We start from the raw sequence: 27,357 nt of genomic DNA on the forward strand, positions 1-27,357 counted from the left end.
CAATTTTTAAAAAATGAAATAAAACTGGCCAAAGTGATACACACATTTCATTCTAGCAGTAGGAGGTAGAGGAAGGTAGGTCATTATGAGTTAAAGGCTAGCCTGGTCTATATAGTCAGTTCCAGGCCAGCCAAGATCCTGTCTCAAAAAACAAGGAGAAAGAGAGAATTGGGTAATATAATCATTTAATATTTTGTTAAATCCTATGTATCCAAAAAGTTATTCAACATGGAATCGGTATGTTCCAAACTGTGAAAGAGGGTTTTATGTCTTCTCGTTCTGACGTTCCAGACTCAGTCTTACCTACTAGCTGTGATTGCGTCTCTGTGGCGAAGCAGCCTCAATTTGAGCTCCTTGGTAACCCCAGGAGACCTAGTCCTTTTCCAGCCCCCTGGGCTTCTTCCTCTCTATGGCATGTCTTTCCCTGTCCCTTGCGCGGATCCCCAGCTGTCCCCAGTGTGGGGACAGAACTGGCCTGGAAGTGAGCGGTAATGAGTTCTGATACATTTGACCTCCGCAGGCCAGGCCTCTGAAGGCGTCCAGCACAGGAGCTGCGATGCGGGCCGCCTCGGGCAGAGCCCCTTCCACCCCTGCTCTAGTTCCCACGGCCGCTGGTAGAGGCTGGGATAGCTGTTTTTCTGGGTCTTCATTTACAGAGGCCAAGCCCAGGGGCTGTGGTGGCCTAGGGGCAGGGGCCCCAGCTAGCTGTCTCTGGGAGCCCAGCCCAATGTGGAATGCTCCCTCGGGGCTGAGCCTGACTAAAGGCTCCTGCGTCAGGACAGGGGCTTGAGAACGGTGCCCGAATCCCACCACACCCCAACGTGTCCACCACACCAGTGACATTGCACTGGGTAATCGGCTGAGTTCTGCTTCTCTGGGACCTGTCCCTAACCCCACAGGCCAACAGGGCCCAAGTGGCATAAGTGTGGCTGGAACTCTTTCTCAACCACCTCCCTCCTAGAACCACCACAGCTTTTCGGGGGGGGGGGCGGGGGGGCTGCGGTAAAGGAAGACGCTCTTATTACCTCTCCCCCACCCCGGCTCAGTGCACTGAGGGTCACTGAACCATGAAGCTCACCTCCTTCAGACACTCAGATCTCAGCTGGAGAAACTGAGGCAGCGAAGGATGCACGGCCGTTTGATCCTAGAACACAGGCCTTTCTACAACCCAATAGTGTTTTCTGAGTCTCCTTACTCACTCCCCATGGGCTAAATTCTCTTAGGGACACAGTAGGAGACTCCTTACCCACCCCCCAAAGAGGTGTTTGAGTGTGTGTGTGTGTGTGTGTGTGTTGTGCGCGCGCGCACGTGCGCATGTGTTCTCTCTCTCTCTCTCTCTCTCTCTCTCTCTCTCTCTCTCTCTCTCTCTCTCTCTCTCTCTCTCTCTCGGTTCTCCGAGGTTCTTACCCCTTTGTCCTGTCTCCAGGTCATCGCCCCCTGGAGGATGCCTGAGTTTTACAACCCGGTTCAAGGGCCGAAATGATCTGATGGAATATGCAAAGGTGCGTCTGTTTACCTCTGTGGGGCCTTGGAGCCAGTGGTATAAGGGCAAACTGATCCCCACACGATACAAGATGGAATCCCTTCCTGAAGCGTGTGTACCCCGCATCGGCCTTGTGTAGATGCACGGTCCATTTCTTAGGCGGGCATCTCTGAGGTGACCCCGGTTTGCTGAGCTGGGAGGCACTGGGTTGCCCGCTCTTGCTCTTAGGGAAACAAGAGTGCCACTTCTGCTCTGTGTAGGTGTGGGTCCCCAGGGACTGCCAGGAAGGGGGACCCTGAGCAGAGAAACTGTTCTCTGCACCTCAGTTACCTGGCTACTAACTGTCCCCCTGCTTTCCCTGGAGCTGGTAGACCCTCCCAGGCCAATGTCAGACAAAGCCTTTTGTGGCGCCTGCCTCTTTTTTTTTTTTTTTTTTTTGAAATACAAGTTGCAATAAAACATATTAGAAGTTTTACATCAAGATCCTTAGCAGCTCCCCAGGGCACCTTTCTTTTTAGCGACTCGATGGCAGCACTTGACAAACAGCCTCAATCAATCAGACAGGGGGAAAAGCAAGTCGGTGCACACACCAGAAAATTGCTCAGGTTTTTAAATAGCAGTTGCCGCGGCTAGCTGTGTGAGCTCGCTGCAGCCAAGGTGCCGCGTGGTAGGGGACGCTGCGGGGGACACGGGGCTGCAGGGAACGCAGCCCTGCCCCAGCCGCCAGCATCCCATTAGGCCTCTGAGTGCTGGGAGGAAAGGCTTCTCCGCCATCTGTTGTTTTATTATTAAGAGTCAAGTTTACAAGAGCAAACCCATATGTTGCCAAACAAATCGGCAAATAGTGGTGCTATTAAGGGAGCGGAGGTTGGCGAGGCCTCTTTTTCCTCCCCCCTTGTCTCCTTGATGAAGAAGAATATGAAGCAAGCCCCATCTTTAGAGATAATGAATTACAAGCCCTGTGCTTGGCCCCGCTCCCTCGCTGGTCCAGTTGGAGGCGAGGGCCTGGCTGGCCTGCGGCTGCGTGGTACCTCCCGGCTCTACCAGACAGCAGGCCTGGCTTTTCCCAGCACAGCTGAATTTGTGGTCCGCTCCCATTTCTTTCTGAGAAGGTGCTTAGCCTCCACCTCGAATAATCTGTAGAACAGGAGAAGTTTGTCAAGGAAGAATGTATATCCCCACCCTCTCCCTGGGATCTAGGTTCAGGTTGGGGCTATGGAAAAACTTTTAGAGCATCTAGCCAGAAAGCTGCCCCCCATCCAGGAAATGACCAGGAGAGCCAAGCAGCCTGGCGGCTTTATGTGACATTCACAGCCAGGCAAGATCTGAGACAGATGAGGGAAAAATCAATGGGGCTTTGAAAAGTCTCTGCTTTCAAAACCGTTAAGTAGCCAGGGTCAAAGAGTACTCCGGAGGCACAGGAGGGGAGTGGGGGGAGCCTCTGCTTGGCTTCTGTCCCTCCCCGGACCACTACCCAAGGCTCAAAACAATCTTTTTTTTCTAAAGATTTATTTATACGTGAGGACACGGTAGCTGTCTTCAGACACCAGAAGAAGGTGTCAGATCTCATTACAAATGGTTGTGAGCCACCATGTGGATGCTGGGATTAGAACTCAGGACCTTTGGAAGGTTGGTCAGTGAGTGTTCTTACCCGCTGAGTCATCTCTCCAGCCCGAAACTAACCTTTCATCATCATTATTACAAGTAATTAGAAGCAGAAACACTCTAATGCTGCTGATGGACAGTCGCAGGCCTGAGAAAGCTGAGGCAGGAGAATCTCCATCTCTGGGTCGGCTGGGTCAATCAGTGAAGTCTTTTGTCTCAAAAGAGAAGGAAGGCTGGAGAGCAGATGCTCATTCAGTGGGTGGATCCCTGGGTTTGACCTAAAAAAAAAAATCACTACTAAAGATAACCAATGCTAAACCAGGGTTCAAGGTGGGTACTGGACCGGTGACACCCCCGCCCCCTCCACCACCTCCATCCTCCCCGCCTGCCCCTCCTCACTGGCTGGCAGTTGGTTTCTATTCCTAGTTGCCCAGGGAATTTGGGGGGTTGGGAAGCTTAGGACAGAGTCAAGTGGTGCTCGAGGCCTGTAATCCTCTCCGGGGCATCTGTGGCTCTGGCGAGCAAGCCAGCCACCCGCCACTCTTCCCTGCTCCTTCTCCCACTCCCCTCCCCATGCTCAGTGATGCAGCTCCACTGAGAAAGGGGGTGCGGACCCCACACTACCCCAAAACCAAAGCTCCAGGGACCCAGCCAGCTGTTCTTCTTAGCTACCCAGCAACAAGGCCTCAGCTGTCAGCAGTGTCTTGCAAAGCCCCAGTCCCAGCCTGTCAGTTCCACACTGGCTCTGGATGGTTTGGAAGACACACTTCCCTCAGCACTGAGCAGCTGGGAAATGAAGTGTATTCTGGTTGCCCATACTGTTTAAGTCAGAGGACAAGAACTTTAGGGTGGGTTGTGGCTTTGCTGTAGTGTGTGGTGTTGTTTTGCTTGTTTTGAGACACGATCTCAGCTGGGCGGTGGTGGCGCATGCCTTTAATCCCAGCACTTGGAAAGCAGAGGTAGGCAGATTTCCGAGTTCGAGGCCAGCCTGGTCTACAGAGTGAGTTCCAGGACAGCCAGGGCTACTCAGAGAAACCCTGTCTTGAAAAACCAAAAAAAAAAAAAAAAAAAAAAAAAGAGTCACGATCTCACTCTGTCCCAAATAAGGGACTCACTACACTGACTGCGCTGACCTACCTCAGCCTCCTAAGTGCTGGACTTCCCACGTGCACGGCCTGACCTTGCTTTTTCTTTTTTATGTTTAGCTGAAGGAACAACCCGAGGGCTAGCCCTCTTTTCTTTCAGCATTGCTTTAAGCTTGGGACTATAATGAAGGACTCCCCACCCCACCCCCCTACCCTCGCCTAGAGGAGAGCTCTAGAATCTTAAGGACCAGCCTGAGAGCAGGATATGCAAACCTAACCCAGAGAGACAGTTCCAGAGTGGTGCCAGTGGGAGCCAAGGTTCCCTCTGTAACCACAGGGCTGAGGGGCCTGAGAGTCACTGTTTGGCTGCTGAGCTGGACATACTTCTTGAGCGAAAGATCAGAGTTCATACGGAGTTACAGTGAGGTGAATATACTCAGGGGTGACAAGGACAGCCACCTCCTCCTTCCCCTGGAAACTGAGCAGGATAGGCCTTCAGGGCTGGCCAGCCATTACCTGGCCTGGCGTCTGGGCAGATCTCCTTCAGCAATGGTGAAGAGCATTTGGAAGTCTAATAGCCTCAAGCCACAACTAATGGGGGGGGCATCTGGGTCTACCTTTAGGGTCTGCAGGGTTGATTGTACAGCTTGGAGGGTGGCTCCCTGCAGTGGAGCCTTCTATAAATATTCCTCCTTCCCTCTGGTCCACTCTGTGGTCCACTGATGGCTGCACAGTCGATACTTTGGCTGGTGGGTATCGTAACAGGTGCCAAGACATGCTAGCCGGGGTCTGCCCCTAAGGGCTTCTAAGCATCCTGGGAGTGTAGGTTCATGAAATCTTCTGGAAGAAACTCCAAGGTTAGCCTGCATTCTGCTGTCTTATGATTAATGGGGGCACCTCTAGTGGTTAAGCCCTCCCTCCCTCTTTCCCTCCTTCCCTCCCTCGCTCCCTTGGTAGCCTGAGGAGAGGAGACCAGAGTTGGGAGCTAACTGGCACCTTGAGGGATCCCAGGCAGTGGAGCGTGGATGACCTTCATGTGCCCTTCCAGACACCTCACCTTGTCCCTTTTGCCTTCACCTGTAGCAACATGGCATCCCCATTCCTGTCACCCCCAAGAGCCCCTGGAGTATGGACGAGAACCTTATGCACATCAGGTAAGCCCAACCCCTCCTGGTACTGAGGAGACGATCTGGTGCTTAGGAGCACTGGCTGCTCTTGCAGAGGACCTGGGTTCGGTTCCCAGCACCCACACAGTGGCTCTCAGTCATCTGTAACTTTAGGGGATCCAGCTCCCCCTTCTGGCCTCCAGGGGCACTGCACACATGTGGTGCCCAGATAGACACACAAACTACCCATGAAATAAAAATAAATCGGAATGAGAAAGCTCAGCCCCTCTGTTCCTGAGCTTGAGTTATCCATTTCCACTCTGGTGTGCAGGCAAGCCCTACACAGTGACCTGGTGGGCCTCTTTCCTGGGGTATTGGGAAGTTCTCAGAGCGGGGAAAACCCTCAAGGATAAAAAGGACGTGCCTGGGATGAGCAGTGTTGGAAGCAGAGGCTCTCATGTGTGGAGGCCCAGGGCTGCACCCACAGGACTGAGCCGGGTGGGCTTCGGCGGCCGGGGGAGAAACCCAGCTCTTCCTTGCAACCCGCAGTTCCCACAACTCACCGGGGTGGCTCAGAATGTTCTTGGTAGGGTTGGCAGCAGGTGCTTCGGCAGAGAGAAAAGGCAGACTGGACTTGTGGGTAATCCACAGTGTGGTGGGGGTGTTCATGATATTATTCTGTAAACTCAACTCGCCTCTCTCCTACAGCTACGAGGCTGGAATCCTGGAGAACCCCAAGGTAAGCCACTTTGCCTGACGACCTGTGGCAGTCCTCTGTGCTTGTGTTATCTGACGCACGTGAGGCCTAATTTGAAATTTCACCAGGGGCTGGAGTAGCTATGCATTCTGCTCTCTCAAACTCTCCCCGTGGGCTACTCGTCCACCCCCGCTGTGCCGTGCCACCTCCCCCCACCCCCTCCCGCGTGTTATTTTTCTAATTGCTGTCGAGGTGAATGGTGGAAGGGACCATTTCAGGGAGGCAGAGAGAAAGTGGGATGGAGAGACAATAAAGAAGTGATTAAGCAGATACCACCGGCAGGCAGGCGGGCGCTGGGCCACCCTGCCTGGATTAGGGTGAGGCTGGGATGCAACATCCCATGGTGACGTCTGCAGCTGCAGCCTCCTGCTTTGGCCAGGATGGGCCTGTAAGGTTTCTCTCCCCAGGGGCTTCGTTGTCTCCTCATGCCCACTGTGGGAAGTGGGGGTAAGCAGGATGAAGACTCAGGGAAGGAGAAAAATCTCTTTGTCCCCAAGGGAGTGGCTGCACTTTTCCTGGCCCAGCCCCACACCCTGGGCAGCTGCTTTGGGGATGGGTTAGTCTGCTTGGAAGACACTGGAGAATTTGGGCATCTGGGCCTAGGGGATCAGAAGACTGTCTGGAGGCGAATCGGCAGGGCAGTTTAGGCCTCGTACCAAGGTTCCAGGGTCCCCTCTTGCCCAGGTCTGCCCTCCCAACCCCATACCCACATCCCTACCCTGGCAGCACCAGGCCTACCCACCAGTCACTGATGGCCGTCTGAGCCCAGACCTGGCATTTTCCTGCCTTGGTTTTTCTTCTGCCTGGCCACAGTCTCATTTTATAGGTGGAGAAACTGAGGCAGTGCAGTGACTCATCCCTGGTGCAGCTGCTGAGCAGGAACTGAAGCTGAGGCTCTCAGTGCCCAGCTCCCCCATCCCACCCCGCCCCCACTCCCACTTTCCTGCAGGCATCCATCCTGTCTGATCTTGCACAAAGGAAGAAAGAAAAGGTGCTTAGCATGGCATGGGACAAGGTCTGAGGCAGGGGGATGAGGGGCTTGCTTCCTCTTCAGGCCACAGTTAGGATTAAGTGTCCTGGGTTTGCTCAGAGCTTTTCTCATCCAGCAGTAGGAACAGAGGCAACGTGTCCCTGAGCCCATACTTGTCACTAGGGAGAGCTGGTGTCCTTGCCCCCACCGCTCCCCTGGGGACTGATGGGCCCAGTGAGCTGCTGCCTGCTGGCCACCGGTTTTTCCAGTTCATGCTCTGCTGACCCCATGACACTCAGGCCAACCAGTCCTCATTAGCCAGTCAGTCACACCGTGTGTGTGTGTGTGTGTGTGTGTGTGTGTGAGAGAGAGAGAGAGAGAGAGAGAGAGAGAGAGAAGAGAGAGAGAGCGAGAGAGAGAACTGAGCTTGTGAGCAACGCCTCTAGGCCAGGCTCCTGTTGGCCAGGTACACTGGGAAAGATCTCCTCTACCTTCTCTGGGCAGCCTGTGGCTTTATCCTCACTAGAAAAGCAACACCCCCAGATTAGGCACCTCAGAACTGGGGACACAGAGCTGAAGCCACTTGAACAGCTTGGGGCGTGAGACAAGACTTGGTGTGATTACCACATCACTATGGACAGATCCAGATCCCGGGTCTCACCACCAGGGCTCAGATCTAGAGATAAGCACCCTATATCAGAACCCCCCAACTCTGTTTCTCACTGCCCTTACACCCTCCAACCAGTCTCCTCTCATCAAGCAGCAGGGACAGGCTAGGCTGGGTAGCAGTGCAGATACAGCAGCTAGCTCTGCTGCTGAGAGACCCGGACACCCAGAGTCCCAGCCACTCCCTCTGCATTGGCCAGGGGGACCGACAGCATTGTCCTCTGTGTTGGCTTAGCCATGGAGGCTTTTCCCCAATCCTACGGCACCCAGATGCCCCTGCTCTGTGCAATGCCCCCCCCAGCCCTCCCCCCATCCTCGGGGAGGGAGCACTGAGAGCTTCGAGGGGCCCTTCCCCCCTCCCCCAAAAGAGACCCGAGGTCCGCGGAAGGGAGGGTTTGAGGCAGATGGCTCAGCCATTTTCTGCCTCCGCCGGGGCTGATTGAAGGGCAATGAGGCAGCTAATACGAAGAAAGATAGAAATTTACTTGCTTTAACTTCATACGGCCCACAGTGAAAGAGTTCATTCAGCCGCCGGCCGCCATATCTGATGGGTGAATAAGCCATCCCCACATTCATCATGTCTCTACATCATGGGTTAGTTCATGGGCCATTTGCCGCAATCCCTCCTTCTCGGCCCTGTCTCATGCCTTCTTTTGCTGCCCAACCCCCACCCTCTCTCTCTCTCTCTCTCTCTCTCTCTCTCTCTCTCCCTCTCTCTGTCTCTTCCCCATGCTGCCCAGATGACATTGGAAGTGAGCCCTCCTGCTGGGGTGGGTAAATGGCACCTGATACAGCAGAGGACTATTTGTCGTTTGAACTGAGCGTTTCGGAGGGAGAGTTAAAAAGGAGGCAGGCAGGCTCAGAATGCAAAGCAAACATTGGCTTATTTCTGTTTAGCTGTTTGACAGAATTCAGGCTGTCAGCTGCCCACCCCAGCCCTGACTACTGCTGAAGAGTGTGTGAACTTGTCCTGTCCTGAAGACCTGTCCTGTCTCTTGTTCCCTTCCCAAGGCTGCTTGGCGTGTGGCCGGAGAACGGACAGGTTCAAAACTGAAGTGGCCGCAGTCAGTACAGTCAGGCATAGTGGGAGGAGAGGTTTGACTTAAGCCGGCGAGGGGCGCTCCAGGTGGGTGGGGAAGCGATGAAGGACTGTACTGGTCACCCTAAGGCCCAGCTTCAGGTCTCTCTACACCCAAGGAATGGCGGTGTGTGTACTGCCCAGCGAGGGTCTGGGAACGTGGCGTTTCTCTGAAGTCTGCTCCATGATGGATAGTTTGACACTCAGCCACAGGCATCTAACATTTCTCAACCCAGGTTGCCATAGCAGCCGGAAGCAGCCCGAGATGCAGGAAAGAGGGCGAAGGTGTGATGTGGACCAGCCACTTCCCTGGGCTGTACTTTTGCTCTGGTTCCTGGAGGTCTGGGGGTGTTTCTTAAGGACCCTTCGCATCTTCCTGGGTCTGTCTTTAAGGCCACTCTGTGTGTCTGCTGCACGAATAGCACTTTCCGAGGGCGTGGCTGCTGGCCCAGCGACTCTTGGAGTTCAGTGGTAGAATGGGAACCACGCCATGTGTAGCACCAAGGATATTTGAAATATGGTTCTTCTGGTGTTAAATCCAGGCGGGCCCAGGGAAATGAGGTTATTTGGTCACCCCATAACTAAGCTGATGGGTAAAGGATCCACAATACATAAGTGGACCAGGGTACCTTCCTGTGGCCCCTTCTAGAGGGAGGTGCAGTGTCCATCACCAGGCTGGCTCTCCACCGTCACAGCAAGTGGCCATTCACACCAGGCCTTGAAAACAGTCAAGGGCACATATCCTTTCCCTAGGCAGAAACTGAGGCTCAGAGAAGTGCAGCCACTTTCTGAAAGCAGCACAGCCTGACACCTGGCTTAGGGATATTTTCTACCATCCTAACAACAGATGCGTGTAGTAGTAAGCTGAGCAGGAGTGAGAAGGATCCCACCTTAGGGGGCAGAAAGATCAGAAGTTAAAGGCTAACCGGGGTTCCAGTGGTGTAGAGCAGAGTTCCTACAGACCTCAGCAGTCCACAGTGCCTCCCTCCAGCCTCCATTTCTGCCCCTGCAGATGGGATAGCAGCATTTGTTCCTAGCAGACAAGGCTACTTGGATCTCCAAAATGAGCAGTGGTGTATGAATGAGCTCGCCGCCACCGCCACCATCGTCGCAATGAAAAGGCTGTGGTCCCCAGCCGTCAGCAGGTGGACAGAACAGCTGGGCACGGGAAGCCCCTGGGAACTTGAGCAGGCAGGCCCGGACACTCCGTCCTGATGGTGGCACGTATCCAGGCTTCAGGCTTGGGTTCAGGGGAAGTTGGAGCCTCTAGAGGCGAGGGGGATTTTGAGAAAGTCCTGGGCAGTCGGCAGCCCCTCCGCCTCTGCCGAAGGAAGAGCGGCCCATTTTCTAATGCACCCAAGGAAAAATATACATAAAGGTTGATGTGTTTTCAAATGGTTTTTGCTTTGTTCTTCTCTTTTCTCCCCGTGAGTATTAACCTCAGGGACCCCAGGGACGGCTCGGCCCGCTCCAGCACCTGCCGGGGTCACACACAGTCATTAGCTTTGCGGTCAGTGCAGAATAAACCCCAATTCCAGGCACCGACGCGAGTGTGCGTGCGTGCGGCAGCTCCTGGGAAGCCTGTGTGCCGCAGTCCTGTGGAAGTCACTCTTTCCTGCCTGACTTGTTTCTCTCCTGCTATTCTGCCTCCAGCTGTGGGGGCGGCAAAGAAAAAGATGAGATCAAGTTGAGGGGAAAAATTGTCTGATTTCTTGAGCCCTTTGTTTCTCGGGCCCCTGGCAGGCTGGGCTGGCTGGGAGCCGGGAGTCCACTGGAACCTCTGGCTGTTGGGGGAGTGCCAGAGGCCTGTGGTCCTAGACTGGGGCAAGGAGGGTCAGGTACCCGAAGGAGGTAGGAAGCAGGTGTATTGCTGGGGGTCGCTCATGACGTCTCAAGCCCTATTTCTTTCTGTTTTAGAACCAAGCACCTCCAGGTCTCTACACGAAAACTCAGGACCCTGCCAAAGCACCCAACAACCCAGATGTCCTTGAGATAGAATTCAAAAAAGGTATGTGCCCTCCTGTCAAGAGTGAAAGAGGTAGACTTTAAGAGACCCGTTCCACTCCTCTACCTTCTTGGGACCCAGGCCCTCTAACTCCTCGCATTATTGGAAGCTAGAGGCTTCCAGGGGCTTTGAAAGTTCCCAACAGTATGAGCCTCCAAGGGAGGAAGGGTTTCCAGGCTGCAGTGCCATATGCTAACACTGGCTCCCAAAGTAGCTGGCTTTCTGAAGGTCATCCTCTACCTCCTGGAATCTCAGATGCTCCATTTATAAACTGTGGTTGGGGTGGGGCTGGGGAAACCTTTTCTTTTCCTAGTGTGCAAGGAGATCTGTAGGGAGGGTATGCAGATGCTGCCACAGAGTGCTGAGTAGAGGCAAGTCAGTCACAGCACTGGCTTTAGGGACTCTGAAGACTCCTCTCAGAAAGCTTGGCTCAGTCTAACTTAGCTGTCGGGGCTCTTCAGTAACTTGGACTCAAAGTTGTTGCCCTTCTGGTTCCTCTTTCTTGTCCTAGAGGAAGAAATTGGGGATAGCCATGCCTGGTGATCAGATTAGAACCCAACTGAGAGAGAGTGTGGGGGATACGAGGAAAAGATACTCCCAAGCAGGCCCCCTGAGGCAGAGATGGTGCCTGGCTGGGAGAGAGAGGAGGCACGAGGCAGTCCAGACCCAGGCAGGGAAGCAAGAGGGTCTCTGATGCTCTCAGACGCTCCCCAATGTGCCCCAGAATTGGAAGACAGGGTGATGGGGAGGGGAAGGAGGCTGGAGACCAGCCCCAGCATCCCCTGGCTGCTATGATCTTGTGGGACTTCGCCTTTCTAGGGCTGAGGTGGGCATGCCTGTAAAACAGGCTGGGACAAGGGTGTTTGCAGGTACCCAGCAGACCTTGAGGCCACAGTGAGGGTGTGGTACCAGTACAGGGCTTTCTACCCACAGCCTCTCCCAAGGGACTGCTCCACCTGCCAGTGCCGTCTTTGTGCCTCTTTAGCTGTGTCAGTTTATATGTCACATTACCCAGGGACCCGGGGGACCTTGGTGGGACCCTAGACACACAGTAGAAGTCTTGGGTCCCCTCTCAAACCCTCTGTTGGGAGCAAGGGGTCTCCCTGGAGCAGATGGTAGGATGGGCCAGGCCGCACTGCAGACTGCTCCCATGAGGCCCTCAAACCCCTGGGAGCTGGGAGGGCAGAGGGCGGGAGGTAAGCTGGAGCTGGCAGAGGGTCCCAGGCACAAGGCTCCGACAGCCTGTCCTAGAGGCGTGGGGTAACCCCAGGCAGAGTAGGAGAAGAGACAGCTATCTGAAAAGAGGGAGGGCGGCCCCCTCCCTAGCCTACTCCTCATTCACTCTCTAGTTAATTTATTTGAAGTTTTAATCTAATTATTAACTATTTTAAAAGCTAAGAGGCTTTCTCCGGCAGCAGCACCAACAATGTCAACCTCTCCTCCCAGGCAGGCCCCATCCAAGGCCCCAGCGTTGGGTGATAATAGAGCCAGGGAAGGAGAGAAAGAGAGAGGCGAGGGGTAGGGGGTGGCGAGGGGGCTTAAGGTTCATTATTGGGCAGACTTACATTTAATAGCAATTTACAACCAAGTTATAAAACCCCTGGAAATGGGGGTTAAGAATGGCGAGGCTGTCAGCGCCCTGAGCAGAGCCCCTCCAAACGGCGCCTGGCTAATAAAGACTCCAAAGCCGCTATTGAGCCCTGATTGGCACCCGATGGCTCGCTACATGGTAATGAGCCAGGCAGATGGGTGGGGGATTAGCCGCCAACTTTGAACAGCTTTTCTTTGTCACTGTTACGGCTCTCTTGTTAGCCCCCTAATACATTTATTACCCATTTCACACCGCTCGAGAAAGTGCCCCTTGCTATTCAAAGTCAACCCCAAACCCACCCACTGCCCCCTCCCCACCACCCCCCTCGACACAGCCCTTCCCTGGCTGAGTCTTGGCTGTCTCCCTCCTGCCACCCCAGACAACACATCCCAGAATTCAAGGATAGCTGCCGCAGTGGGCATCACTCCCAGCTCATCCATCAGGTGGCTTTCTGTAGGTTTGGGGTACAAGGTTGGGGCTGTGAGAGGTCCAGGTCCACCTGGCAAACGTGGCAGAGAGCTGTTTAGATGTGTGTGTGTGTGTGTATCTGTGTCTGTGTGCGTGTGTGCACACGCACACACGCGCGCGTGCACACACGCCTGTGCGTACTCATAGGGTCTGGCTGCACCTCGGCCAGGCGGCCCCTGGGTAGTGGTAGGGACAGAAGGTGCTCACTGGTAAGACAATGGCGAAGCGTGAAATTCAATTAGTTCAGGGCCTGGTTCCAATTTCACAGCCCCTAAATGCTAAAGGGGCAGAGAGAATGGGAGGGAGGGGGCGAGCGTTTTTATTGCATTTTCCTCTTTCATTCTGGGGGGCTCTCTCGCCCCTTCTCTCCCCCCAGCACAGGGCTTTGAAGGAGTCATTCGGACTCCATGTCTGTCACATCCATTTAAGGCGATGTGGGTGGAGGGTGGGGTGGTGGGCACAGTCTGCTCTGCTGAGCCCCAGCCTGGAGGCCCACTGTCCTCTCTTTCTGCCCCAGGGGTCCCTGTGAAGGTGACCAACGTCAAAGATGGCACTACACACAGCACGTCCCTGGAACTCTTCATGTACCTGAATGAAGTCGCGTGAGTGTCCACAGACGGCCCGGTCCCCTAGGACGGCCACCCCGAGCAGGCACAGTCCCGAACCTGTGTGGCACGGTCACAGCTGAAGGCAGTTCGGCCCTGTAGACACAGAGTGCCCTAGAAGAGGGTATTGGTTTGGCATTGGTATTGGTTTAAATCCACAAACCATGAAGCCAAAAGTTCCAAGGCTACCTCCACTTCCTATGGTCGGTCCAGCTGGGGCTGCAGGCCTTTGGCTGAGCCAGGCATCAGGACAAAGAAAGATAAGTCCTCAGTGAGGGTTAGGGTCAAGCCAGTCCCAGTATAGAAGTAGCAGGTGAAGCACCCAGAGTGCCCCAGACAATGCTCTCTCTTTCAGGGCCTTAGCTTACCCTCCTGGCCACTTGGGCCTGTTTCCCTGACTCAGGTGTTCCTAGTCGGAGAACCTGACACTGAGTCAGTATGCCCAGAGTTAGGCCTTCAGCCAAAGGCACCTGCTCAGCGGGTGGTCTCTGTCCCCCCAAGCCTTGTGCCAGCACCCAAGTTCAAGTGACCCGTTCCTTTTCAGGGGCAAGCACGGAGTGGGTCGCATTGACATTGTGGAGAACCGCTTCATTGGAATGAAGTCCCGGGGTAAGTGGGTTCAACACCCTGACCTGGCACCCGGCACCCAGCTGGCTTCGGCACCTCCGGAGCTCCTATACCACCAGGGTGTCACCTTTCACCCCAGGCCACCTTGGCTTCCCCCCTTGCTTTCTCTTAAACCCAGATTAAGTGAGGATCGGAGATGAAGTGTGAACAGTGGCCATTGCCCTGACTTCTCGGGGAGCTGTGAGAGGAACCGCTCCTCTCACAGAGTTGGGAGGGGTCTGGGAGAGAGGTCGGCCCGGAGGTCAGGCTGTCTTGTGTCACGGGCGGGCCAGTCAGGTTAAGAGGCGGACCATGCAGGGCCAATTTCGTGGTCATTAAGGCACTTCTCTAGCACCAGGCACGCAGCAGAGCGGGACTCTGGCCAGGGAGGGCGCTGTGACCCACACACAAGAATCCTAAGCAGACCAGGCCAATTCAGGCACCACTCCAAAGCCTTTTTGCTGGAGACAGATAGGCCCTGCCTTTCTGTGGCATGCCTGCCACTTGGCTGGTCTAGGCTGCCATTATGGGGGCCACTGAGCTATCAGACCCCTTCCTGGCTTGGAGATAGAGAGTTGGTCCTCAGGCAGGTACTCGCCTCTGTTTACAGGACCCCCAAGTCCTGGGTCATTTGCTGTCTACACCCTCTTCCGTCCTCTTCACTTTCCCTAAGCATTGAGCATCGCCATCCCAGGTCCCTGCAGTCCTGTGTGTGTGTGTGTGTGTGTGTGTGTGTGTGTGCACACACATGATCAACGATAGAGTATTTTCAGAGCATTCCCATAATTTGGGCAGTTACCACCCCACCCCACCCCGAACTGGGGCACCTGAATGTTTAAATACCAGTGACACACGGGTAGGGGCTTCAAATCGCTTTGCTTCATGGTTGATTGGGGACAATAACAGCCAAATAAAACCAGGCCAAGGTTCAGTCCCAGTCTTGGCCCTTGGGGACATTTTTAAATTGAGATCCTGTGTCCTAAGAGAGCTGACTGCGTGCCTCAGCGGCTGTCAGCTGTGAGAGAAGATGCAGATCCCTGGTGCTGGCTGTGGGCCTCAGTTTCCCCTACTTCAACCTTGGTCTTGCCTCTGATGGTTGGGGGTTGGGCAGAGCTGGAGTGGCCCATCCCTAGGGGTTTCCTCCCGCCTTAATCGTCATCCGTGAGAATCTGCACAACTGCCGCTCTCTTGAGAAGGCCTTGTGAAGAACAATATGCTAATGAGTGTCTCCTTTCATTCCCAGCCTACCTTTGTCTTTTACCTATTTAACATCTGATTAAATGTCCCTTTGTCTCCACCTGCCCTTGGGAGCCACACAAAGGAATTCCTCTGAGGCAGCTCCAGGGGCCTTGGGAGAAAGTAGCACCTCGGTTTACAGACGAGGAAACTAAGGCCCTGAAGGGGCGAGGGCTCCCTGCAAGGTACAGGCGGGACTCAGATGGACGGTCATCCACCCAGGGGACTTGGGGAGACGCCCTAGGAGCCTGGGCTGTGCAGATGGGCCGATCCAGGTTCAGACCCAAGCATGATATTATGAACAGGTTCTGTGGGAATGTGCCAGACCCCAGGGGAATTCTGGGTGAGCACAAAGGCAGCCTTAGCCCTCTGGGGCCCAGTGCTGCGGAGGGATGTCAGACACCAATGCTCTTCCTACACATATAGCGAATATCACTGATTGGCTGTCCCGCTGTCCTACTGAGTCCATGGCTGGGAGGCAGTGCCAGTCTGACAGGGTAGTTACTCATTTCCTATACTGGGAAGGTAAGGGCTGGCCAGACCTGACCCTAAACTGTCTTCCTGCTGGGTGAAGGAACAAAATCAGTAGAAAGAGGTGTTGATAAAAGCGGAGACTGCCAGTAATCAGGGAAGACAACCTGGAGAAGGTGGCAGTGGACAGTTCCCAGCTGGTTGGATGCATGATGGAGAGAGGATAGAGGGGGGTAGAGAGTGCCCGGCTGGCCTGATGGTGGGTCTCTGCAGACCTGACACTGAAGGCGAGGCTTTGGCACCCAGCCTGAGTCCCGATCCTGATCCCATCTCTTCTGAGAATCAATCCTCTGAGCTTTTACCTCCTCGCCTGTGAACGGGTGGGTTGGGGTGCTGTGTCTTGGAGGTAGACTAACTACCCTCCTGATTGGGGTCCCTGGAAGACCCACAGCATGAAACTAAGTGTGTCCCAAGCCCACTGGCTCCTTGTCACCCACCTGGAACTCAGCCCTCAACTCTACCTAAAAAGCACAGGATTTTACAGTCTCGGGGAGGAAAATTGCTGTGTCGCCTTAGACAAATTGCTTTCTGTCTCTGAAACACAAATCTTCAAATGGAAGAGCCAGCATCCTAGGAGATCGCCCCAGGAGTTTACACTTGCCTGTTTTCACGCTTGGTAATTTTAAGGTACCCTGTCTTTATTTCTGTACTCCAAGCATGTGTGAGAAAGATAAACAGACCATTAATTAATGAGGGTACTGTGGACTCCCCTTGAGGAGTTTATTAGGTGAACAGTGACAGAGGCGCTGTTAATCGTTGATTATGTTTGAGGGCAGAGCTGGGGTTCTGCAGACCTTAGTGTATGTGGGGGAAACGTCGTTTGTATTGATCTTACAAAGCTGGTAATTGATAGTCATTAAGAGCTTACTTTTTTCTTCTGGGGTGGGGGGCAGGAGCATAGGGACTGGAGCAGCATCCGCACTCTGGGTCTGGGTGGCCTGGCTGGCACGGGGGCCCTTGTGGAAAGCCGCAGGGCCTGAGGGCTGGGGAGCCTCGGGTGGACTGGCTTGGCTGCGTTGTGGCTGTTCACAATCTTCACTATTCACATCATCTTAACTCCAGGGGGGGGCTAACTCAGTGAGGTGAATGAAGTCAGTGGGGAGGAGGCTGAGGAGGAGGAGGAAGGGGAGGAGGGAGAGGAGGGAAGGAGGAGGAGGGAGCCTGGGAAGGAGCCTCCTGGCTGTGTGTCCTTCCTGCCTCTGTGTGTTTCTTACCTCTTACCTCACTCTTCTCTGGCCTTCCCTTACACTGTTCCCCTCCCCAGTCTGCTTGTTCCTCCCCTCACGGCCCCCCAGTTCCACACGCCAGCCCCAGCCTGCTCTCTTATCTTCCCTTCTGTCTTCCATCTTCCCATTCTCTCTCCCACTCGCCCCCTGAACTTCATTTTCAGGAGAGCACAGGCTTGCCCTCTTCTCTAGTCTCTCCCGGAAGCTGTGCTTGCCTAGAACCTTGGAGATGGACAGCAGGGTAGCCCTGTGAAGCCCAACACTGGGGTGGCAGGCTAGGCATGGCTACTCTCACACACCCAACCTGATCCGCAGGGTGGACCACCTGGGCACGAGAGCCTAGAGAATAGCTTAGACTCCTACCCTGACTTCCTCTTATCACCATGGCAACCACCTCCAGCCTTGGTCCTGGTACCTAAGAAAGGAGCCCTGGGGCTCCAGTCAATCTATCCTCTACCGTCCTTCTACCTGTCCACCTTTCCAAACCCCTTCCCCTGAATGCCCAAGGCTCGGGTCCACATACCCTAACCTCCAGCCTGACTCCTGTGGGTCTGGTAGAGTCTACTCAGTTTTTTACCAAATTTCTCAGCCCAGCCGGCAGTCTTGGCAACGGATGAGAAGAATTTGAGCTGCTGCAGCTGTGTAGTCCCCACCTCTTCCTCTTGGTCCACTCTCCCCCTCCCACCACCCCAGCTCCTTGGCCTCCCCAGCCACCCCCCCCTTCCTAGTGGTAATTAGGGTGTGATTGAAGCTGCTCCCCAGAGCCTGCTGACACCTCTGTCTTTCCCGTAAACACGGAGAGATGAAAATAGACACTTGGAGCCGCGGTGCGTGTCACTCTGAAGATGTCTGTTGTCTCTTCCGTAGCAGCGCCACTCAGCTGTCATTTCCTCCTCTTTGCTCGGTGGTTTGTATACCGACTGTCAAAAGCCCCAAATCCAGTCTTTTAGAATTGGGTTTCTGTCACTGATTTTTTTTTTCAGAACTATAGAGAAATCATCTGTACCCTTACCCCTACCAAGAGAGGGGAGAGCTTTAAAACACACACACACACACACACACACACACACACACTAAGAGAGCTAAAAACAAGCCCTTTCTGAACAATTAATTTTAACACCACCTGAGATGGGATCAGGAATATTAACAGTGCTCATGTCTCTTGGCTGGGACTTTGCTGTAAGCCTGGGACCTTCCGGCAGCCGCTGACAACCTTGGGCTGGTATGGAGCGCTAGAGGAGAGATGGCTTCTGCACGCACTTCTGCCCACTCTTTGCTCTGGTGCCACCTGCCTCATCTTCCCAGGGGATATCTGCAATGGGCAGTAGCTGGCAGGCTTTAAGCAACTGGTGGATCTTTCTGGAACCCTAGATACCTCCTGTGTTCTCTCCCTGGATTGCTGGGGGCAGCGCTGCAGTTTTTCTCGCTGTTTTTCTCGGGGTGCCAGGACAGGTTGGAATCTAGATGCTTGCTCTCTGGACCGTGTCAGAGTTTAACTCGTATGATCCACAGTTACTTAGCAGCTTCCTGTTTTCCCCTGTCGGGGCTCAAAGAGGACGCTGGGAGGGACCAAGACCATGCGTCAAGCCAGATGCTGCAGAAGTTGTTAAGACTGCTGGTTCCAATTCCAGCTCTGCACAGATAGCTTGGCTGTGTCCCCAGCTGGCGTGGGAAGGAGAGAAATGCGGAGAGGGCACCTGAGTCTCTAGGAGTCAAAGTGGAATTCTGCCACCACTGTCTACAACCAAAGTAAGGGCAGGCTTCTCCAAGCTGTACACAAAATGGATCATCATGAACTCCACTACCTTAGTGTGCGTGGCTGGGCTGTGTCAGGGGTGACCAGCAGGCCATGGGAAATGTCTTTGTGATGCTGTTGGTATTCCTAGGGCAACTGAGATCCTGCCTCGAACCTTGTTTTTATCCCTGCCATTTTGGAGGCAGATTCTTCTCTGCATCTGTCTGCCTTTCTAAACAGCCTGCTGGAACTTGCTCTGTAGACCAGGCTGGCCTTGAACTCAGAATTCCACCTGCCTTTGTCTCCCAAGTGTTGTTGGGTTCTATGTTTGGTTTGGTTTGGGTTTTTTGAGATAAAATCTCAGATAAGGCAGGCTGGTCTTGAACTCCTGATCCTCTGGTCTCTACCTCCAAGCCTCCTGAGTCCTGGGATTACAGGTGTAAAACAGGTCATCCAGTTTATAGAGTTGTTGGGGGGTAGGGGTGCATTGCCGTACTGAGAACTGAGCCTTCCGCTATGTTTTCCTCCGTTGTTATGGTTCACTAGTTGTCGTTTTTAGACACTGTCATGTTCTCTAACCCAGACAGCCTCTGCCACCTGCCTCGATCTCCCCCTGCTGTAATCATAGCCATGTGCCACTAGGACCTGCTCTTCCTGCTGAGGTCCCGGGTCCCTGACCTCAGGTTGTCAGCCATGGGGCTCTTTTTGGTCATCCTGCCTGTCACTGCCTCCATCTGGAGTGATGAGGCTGGGGGGGGGGGTGTGTCTTGTGCACAAACTTTCGGGCATCAAGGGTGTGGTAGGAGTCTGCAGGTAGATTCTGGAAGGTGGAGGAGGTGGCTTAGAATGGCAGCTTCATAAGTAAAATGGGAAGTGTGTGTGTGTGTGTGTGTGCACATGTGCGTATACATGTGCGTATACATATGAGTGCATATATGTGTGTGCAAATGTATGTGTGAGTGTATATGTATGTGTGTATATATGTGTGTGTTATTTGTATGTATATGTTTATATGTTTCGGGGTGCATATGTTCTCTGGTGCACTCCAGAAGTTAATATCAGGAGTCCTTCTTGTGTGTGTGTGTGTGTGTGTGTGTGTGTGTGTGAGAGAGAGAGAGAGAGAGAGAGAGAGAGAGAGAGAGAGAGACAGAGTCTCTCATTGAACCTAGAATTTTCTGGGTTGGCTAGATAGGCTAGCAAGTGAACTCCAGGGCTCCTCCTGTTGCGCACCCAGCACTAGAGTCAGGGTTATAACAACCAACATTAATGTGAGTGCCGGGGTCCGAACTCAGCTCTCCATGCTGGTGTGGCCTCTCAGCCCTGGGGGAGCTTTTACATGGCACATGTTGCCTGTGCCCTGCTCCTGAGTGCGTCCTTAGATTCTGATGAGTGCCCACTCATCAGAGCAAGGCCCTGAGAGGCAACCTGGAGCCAAGACTGGGAACCCAGACTCTGCTCCTATTTACCCTTCAAGGCATGGCGGTGTGGGCAAGCCACTACTTCCTAGACTCAGTCTTCCTGTCTGTACAATTGACTGTTGGCCCAGTTCAGAGACCTAAGGACTCCTGAGGGATGCCAAGGGTTGATAAAGGTAGATAACGGTACCTCCCTGTCACCCTAGCAGGACCTGAGCCACAGTTTCTATGTGCTAGGCCTCTGTCCACATACACTGAGTACTGGGTTGGCCACCCCTTGGAGAATACAGATAGTTTTGGTCCTAAAAGGTCCTTCTGAGTTTTCCCAGACCTTAAAGATCAAAAACCAGCCAGCTAGATGACTCAGTGCATCTAAGTGCTGGCCTTGTTGGCCTCACAACTTCAATTCCCAGGACGCACATTAAGGTGGAAGAAAAGTCAATTCTGGAAGGTCTGGTTTCCATACACACTTATACACATGTGCACACACTCATGCACACTTATACACATGTGCCCACACGCATGCACACTTATACACATGTGCACACACTCATGCACACTTATACACATGTGCACACACTCATACACACTTATACACATGTGCACACACTTATACACATGTGCACACACTCATGCACACTTATACACATGTGCACACACTCATGCATGCACAACAATCATCAAAGTTAATTTTTTACAAAACAGAGGAGCTGGGCAGTGGTGGCACACACCTTTAATCCCAGCACTTGGAAGGCAGAGACCAGGCTGGCCTCCAACTCAGAAATCTGCCTGCCCCTGCCTCCCAAGTGCTGGGATTACAGGGGTGCACCACCACTGCCTGGCTTAATTGCAGAAAGATTGTCTCCTCAGCATCGTGCGGCAGGGAGCGGCAGGGAGAAAGGATCAAATTCTGGGGATGGCGCTGCTCCTACCCTTCCCCCATAACACAGTGGACACAGGTGTCCTAAGCTATACCAGAACAGGGCCCAGGACCAGAACAGGCACAGTCCTGCCTTGTGGTGCCTCTGTACCTCAGACATAGCATGTTACTGCTGAGGGGACCTTCCTCTGGTTGACAGCCAAGGCCACCCTGTCACTTTGGAGACCTTCTGGCTTAAGCAGGTTCTGTTGCAGATAGGCCTACTAGGTGAGATGACCAGAAGTAAGTCGGCTAGGTGAGTTATGAGTCAGAAGGGACTTGAGCAAGCGCCTTTCCCCAGACTGGGCTTCGCTGTCTGTGGCCAGCTAACTGACAGGACAGCCAGCCACACCCTTCAGGGATCCAGGAGCCTGGATTCTGTTCCCTCTCTGTCCAGCCATTTTGCAGGGGCTCAGCTTCCCCATCTGTAGAGTGGAACCAGTGCCCAAGCCCCAAGCAACCCCAGCAATCTCTGGAGAAATAGAGCTGCCCACGCCATGTGTGTGCTCGCGTGTTCATGCATGTGTGTGCACAGCCATACCCCCCTCCCCTGACTCCCTGGTGGAAGGGAGGAAGGGATATTTGGGGCCCTGGGCTCCACCGTAGTTGGTTTAATTACAGGTTTTCAACTGCAGGCCGGTGGGCATGCATTGGGGAGGGGGTGCATTGCTCGGAAACCCTGTCATTTTCCCGTGTCTGAGGGCCTCTTCAAAGGGGGGCATCTAGACATTTTCTCCACAAGCTGCAGAGTGGACTGTCGTGGCCCCAGCATGAACATAATGACAGACGCATTTTGCAGCAAGCTGGGAGTGAATGGGTCCGACTGACTTGTCTCCTGTCAGACAAGTCATTATTTTTTTTTTTTTGTCATTTGCTGACAGTTTGGGTTTCATGTGTTTCTCTCTTTTTTTCTCTTTTTCCCCCTGCCTGGAAAAATGGCTAGGTATCTACGAGACCCCAGCAGGGACCATCCTTTACCACGCTCATTTAGATATAGAGGCCTTCACCATGGATCGGGAAGTACGCAAAATCAAACAGGGCCTGGGCCTCAAATTCGCAGAGCTCGTCTACACGGGTATGTACCAGTCTCGGCTGCCCCTAGGACTCAGGCCTTTTCTTCTATCAACATGCCTTCCTCCCGTCAAGCCCCACCCACATCCTCCTCTTCAGAACTCAAGTACTCATGGAAGGTGGGACCAGGGGTGAGGGAGAGAGGAAGGGACAGTGGGGTGACCCTTTTCTTAGGGAAAACATGGCAACCTCCAGAGGTGTTCAGTCACATCCATTACAGTGTCAAAAAAGGACTGTGCATCGTTCCCAGAGTTAGGCAAACTAGATCCAGCAGGTACCAGGTACTCGGCAAGATACAGGTCTCCAGACAACCTGCAGGGTTCCCACAAACCTCCCTTGGAGGTCTCAGGCTCCTTCTACAGATGAAGAAACAGGTTGGGAACTGGTAGGGAGGTGGGGTGGGGGCTGGGTTGGGGCCTGTTAGTCCGTCCATAGGAGACACTTCTTACTAACCTCCAGTATGGGACGTGCAGAGAATTGCATGAGTGCCCAGCACAGTGGGCACACCTTCCAGACAAGCAGTGCTCGCTGGGACCCAGACTCCGTATACAGTCTTCATAGTGGGAGCCAAGGGGCCCTAAGCCACGGTCCCTGGTCAGGCCTGGCCTGATGCCCATTTTTCTGCCACTCGTGAGCTAAGAATCATTTGATGCTTTTTTTTTTAAACTTTAAAATGGTTGGAAAGGAACCCAAACTTTCATGACATATGGAAATTATGTGAAATTCAACACGGCCTTCATGTCCCTGTAGTGTCTTTGAGCGGCAGCGGCAGGGCAGAGTAGGGGCACACGCCCTACAACAGTGATAACACACACATGCCTGTGATCCCAGCACTCTCGATTCCTACAAGGTCAAGGCAATCCCGGGCTGCACATTGAGACCATGTCTTTAAAAAGACCAAAGCAGGGCTGAGTGTGCTATTGTACACCTATGACCCAAACACACACACATGCACACACGCATGCACACACTCATGCACGTGCTTGTTCACACTCCTTTATAGGAGACATTTTCTGATCTTGTCTGTAATACTTGCACCTCCCTGGTTCGGAGGATTCTGTCAGGCAGCCTCTCAGCCAGCCTTGGCAGTTCTGTGGGCTGGAAGTCTGAATGTCTGGATAGAAGCTGTCAGTCACAGCCACCTGGCTGGAGCCTCTGGCCACGCCTGTCCCCATCCCCATCCTCCCAGGCCTGCTGGAATCCATCCCAGCTTGGCTGGCACTCTTTCTCTCTGCCATTGTTCTCAGCATTGAAGTGCAATCCCCCTCTCCAGGTACAGACAGGTGTTTAAATATCATTGCTTCCTACCGACTCTGCAGGACTCCGGTGCTTAAAGGTGGATTCTGGTTACAAAGTGGGATTGACATTAAGACGTGGCAGGGCGTAGGGGAGAGCAGAGAGCACCTGGTCTGAGTGCCCAGGAGGCATCCCGAGGGCTGAGCCTGGCAGAGGGGAGAGCGCAAGCGGGCTTCTGGGATCCCACAGTGTCCGTGTCTCTTGCTGCCTGCTGTCTTACTGGTGCTGGACTAGCCCCCCCCGCCCCCCCATGGCTGTTACCTAACCTTAGTTAGCACACAGAGATGGGGAAACTGAGGCCCAGGCAGACAAAAATACTTGATCAGAGGTTTTGTGGCTGACAAATCACAAAGGTTGAACCTGAGACAGGCTGCTTCAAAAGTCACTCCCCCAGGACCTGGGAAGCTGATAGAAAGGAAGGAATGGGGGGGGGGGGAGTGTGCCGGGTGACACGCCCAGGAAGCCTTGGCTACAGGCACAGTGCCTGGGTTGAGTCCCTGCTCTGTCAGCCAGCAGTGGGCCCTGCAAATCCCAAAATGAGGCTGAGCGATTAGGAGCTTTCAAAGGAAACAAAACCTTGGAGCAGAGAAAGGGACAAGGCAGGGAGCAAGACTCAGCCCAGGCCGTTGTTGCTAACATTAACTCTGCCTGAGTCCTGGGGTTAGGATGACCAGGTGTCCACGGAGGTCAAAGCCAGCCCACCCTCCCCCTCCAGCTGTCCAGGGTGCTGCTTGACTGGCCCCGAGCTGGAAGGAGACGTGCTGCAGACCCAGCCTGGCTGCACACTGCCGCTCCTCTCCCTGCTCCTCAGCTGTCGCATCTGAAGAGTGGGAATGGCCACTCTGAGGACCACAGCACTGGTGTACCATGCTTCTGGAACACGTGCCAGCAACCACGAAATAACTGAGGCCTGGTGTGGCTCCTAGTGTGGGCACTGGCAGGCTTTGCCTCTGGTTGGCTTTATGGTCTTAGGTAAATCTGTTTCCTCCCTGGGCCTCAGTTTCCCCTCCTGTAAATCCCAAGGGTTCTAGGACTAAGACGTGCTTGGGTCTCTTCCCTTCCCACTGAGCACCCCCGACTCACAACCCACCACCACTCTACAGAGTTCGGTGAGACTCTCTTCCAGGGCAGCCTAGCAGGACTCCAGGTTCAGGACCCTGAAGGCGTCTGGTGGAGCATTTTATTTAGTAGCTGTCACTCACCTAGTTAACACCCCTCCCCCACCCCCCTCACCCCCGCCTGTCCTCAACATGAAAATGGGTACAGCGTATAACTTTAACAGACGCTTGTGCCAATCAGAACAGAGGCCCTGTGTGCTGAGCCTCTCTGCAGCTCAGCCCCAGGCCCCGCCCTCTGTGCACCTACAGGCCTGAACATGCAGGATCTCCCCTGCACTGTGGGGACCTGGCTCTCTGGCCCATTTCAGGCTGGGTCCACTGAGAAAAGAAACTTGAGCCAAAGACCCCTGTGGGCTAGAGAAACAGATCTGAAGATAAAGCCAGGGCCAGTGACTCCTGAGCTGATCTCTGCCCTTCCTATCAACGGCTCCATCTCCACCTGCTTTCCAGCCTGGGAGCCTAATGGACTAATTATCCCAACTGAGAAAAAAATCAAAGAGCAGGCAGGACACAGGGATGTGGGGGAAGGGTGATTGATGTCCCCTTCCAAAGAATCCAATGGTGTCTTAAAGTCCTTGGTTTAGAAGTATTCTATCGGACATCAATCCTGCCATGGTCCTGCTGTGTGACTTTGTACAGGTTCCTGTCTTCTCTGGGCCTTTCTCCCCGTTTACACTGAGGGGCTGTCAGAGGTCATAGTGTGAACAGCATAGTGAATGAACAGCAGAGTTGAGTGCTTGCTGAATCCACACATCCCTGCAGAGCAGTTAAGTAATCATATCTTGCTGTACACACACACACACACACACACACACCAGTCTGAGCCCATCCCTTCTCTGTGGTGTCCCCCCCAGGCCTCTAACGGTAGCTGGGCCTTGCTAACCTACCCTCTTATCAGCATACGAGATCACAGGCCATCTGGCCCCACAGCTGCCCAGGTGGGCTCTCCTTCCTGACTCTTTCACAAACCTTGTGCCTGGCCTGCCCCTCCCCCAACCCTGACTATGGCCACCTGCTGTCCCTTGGTACTGGGGCCCCTACTCTCTCCTATAGGAATGGCTGTCCATCCAAGGGTGTTGGGCTGTCGGGGGAGGAAGTGTGCTTCCCAGTGCCCTGTGCAAATAGAGGATGCTCTATAGAGGATGCTCTGGTCATAGAGAGGAAAGCACTTATCATGACAGAAGATAGTCATTGACCCTCAGCTCCCACTCACAGACTGGGTCAGCTTGGACAAACTGCTTGCTCTGTTGAGACTCCTCTTTCTCCTCTGTTGGAGTGCAGGGTCACAGGGCAGAGAGAGTAAGTACTTCAGGGCCTACCCAAGGCACCATTCAAAGCAGTGCTAGACGCCCAGTGCTTGTTGGGTGCAAGGGCTTTACTCAGTACTGCTGCCTTATTTTGCAGGAATGGAAACAGCTGTAGACCCCAGAGCCTGTCTGACCACAAATCAGGCTGGCCTTCCTCAGTACCCTCATTGCTTAGTCCCATGACACATGCCTCTGAGCCCTATCCAAGGTCTCCTCTCTTCCTTAGCAAAATGGAGCCTTCCTGGGTCAGGGTCAGGGTCTTTCCATAACTCCTGTGTATGCCTGTGCATGAAGCAGGGGTGTGCCTTCCTTCTGACCTTTATGCCTTTGGGGACAAAGAGGTCATTTCTTGCAAGATGGTGGGATGGGGACAAAAGAGTGGGTTCCTCAACTCATTAACAATGACATATTATGCCAGTGCTCATGAGTGAGTAAGGCAGACCTGAGCCTATCAGAAGGTAAGGCCTGCGTCACTTCTATTCCTGTATCCCCATCCTTCCTGTGCACTGGCCTGAAGCCATCCACAACACCTTCATTGTTCTTGCCTGCAGGTTTCTGGCACAGCCCTGAATGTGAATTTGTTCGCCACTGCATCGAGAAGTCCCAGGAGCGGGTGGAAGGGAAGGTGCAGGTGTCTGTCTTCAAGGGCCAGGTGTACATCCTCGGCCGGGAGTCTCCACTCTCACTATACAATGAAGAGCTGGTGAGGTAAGTTCCCCCTGCCTCAGCCCATCTGGGCTTGTCTGAGCAACTTTCCCAGCACATTTTTGCTGATCTCATGTCACGCTCTTTGTTGAGAAGCCAATGAGATGTTTATGATGGACACATCTGTAATGTCATGGAACCTACAGGATAGGTGGGAAGAAAAGTGTCAATCAGATGATAGCTGTGAGCTACTCGTACAGGAAGCCCCAGGTTCCAGCTCCAGCACTGCATAATCCAGATGTGGTGGTGCACATCATTGTAGTACTCAGCCAGTAGAAGCAGAAATATCAGAAGTTCAGTGTCATTTTCTGATGCAAAATAATACTGTCCTGAGCCACTAGACTGTCTCAAAAAAAAAAACAACAAAAGAAAGGAAGCAGGCAAGCTGAAATGTGGATTAGGAAGAATAGCTGAATTGGAAAAGGATAGTCTGGCTGGGTATAAAAGTTAGGCTGTGGAGCAGCTTCCTTAGCAGGAGTTGCCTGGAGAATTTGATGGATTCCGGGAACAGCACCTTTGGTTCTGAGCCTGGGAAGGGCTTGGAAGAATCCAGACATACAAGGAAAGATACCAGGGAGGAAGGAAACTAAGAAGACAGGTTGTAAGAAGGGCAGGGTTATATGTTCAAGTCCCTATGGCTGCTCTGAAGAATGGTTTTCATGGACTGCACACAAGTGAAGGTGGACACTGGCAAGGGTAGTCATAAGGTTGCCAGTGAGCCGTGCTGGCAGTCTGGACTGGGTTGGTGATCCCCGAAAACCAGATTGAGTCAA

At 53.6% G+C, this 27,357-nt stretch overlaps 1 protein-coding gene across 1 annotated transcript in view; it reads left to right on the plus strand.

Annotated features, from left to right (window-relative positions):
• Ass1 (argininosuccinate synthase 1) overlaps positions 1–27,357 on the plus strand; it is a 48,536-nt gene that overhangs the window by 15,940 nt on the left and 5,239 nt on the right. The window contains 9 exon segments of the mRNA XM_052182130.1: positions 1,427–1,462; positions 1,464–1,502; positions 5,257–5,327; positions 5,988–6,018; positions 10,668–10,758; positions 13,332–13,416; positions 13,964–14,028; positions 22,031–22,162; positions 26,431–26,587. Of these exon segments, the coding sequence (XP_052038090.1) occupies positions 1,427–1,462; positions 1,464–1,502; positions 5,257–5,327; positions 5,988–6,018; positions 10,668–10,758; positions 13,332–13,416; positions 13,964–14,028; positions 22,031–22,162; positions 26,431–26,587 (707 nt within the window).

The sequence above is a fragment of the Apodemus sylvaticus genome, chromosome 5 (genome assembly GCF_947179515.1).
Source record: "Apodemus sylvaticus chromosome 5, mApoSyl1.1, whole genome shotgun sequence".
Taxonomy (NCBI): Eukaryota; Metazoa; Chordata; class Mammalia; order Rodentia; family Muridae; genus Apodemus; species Apodemus sylvaticus.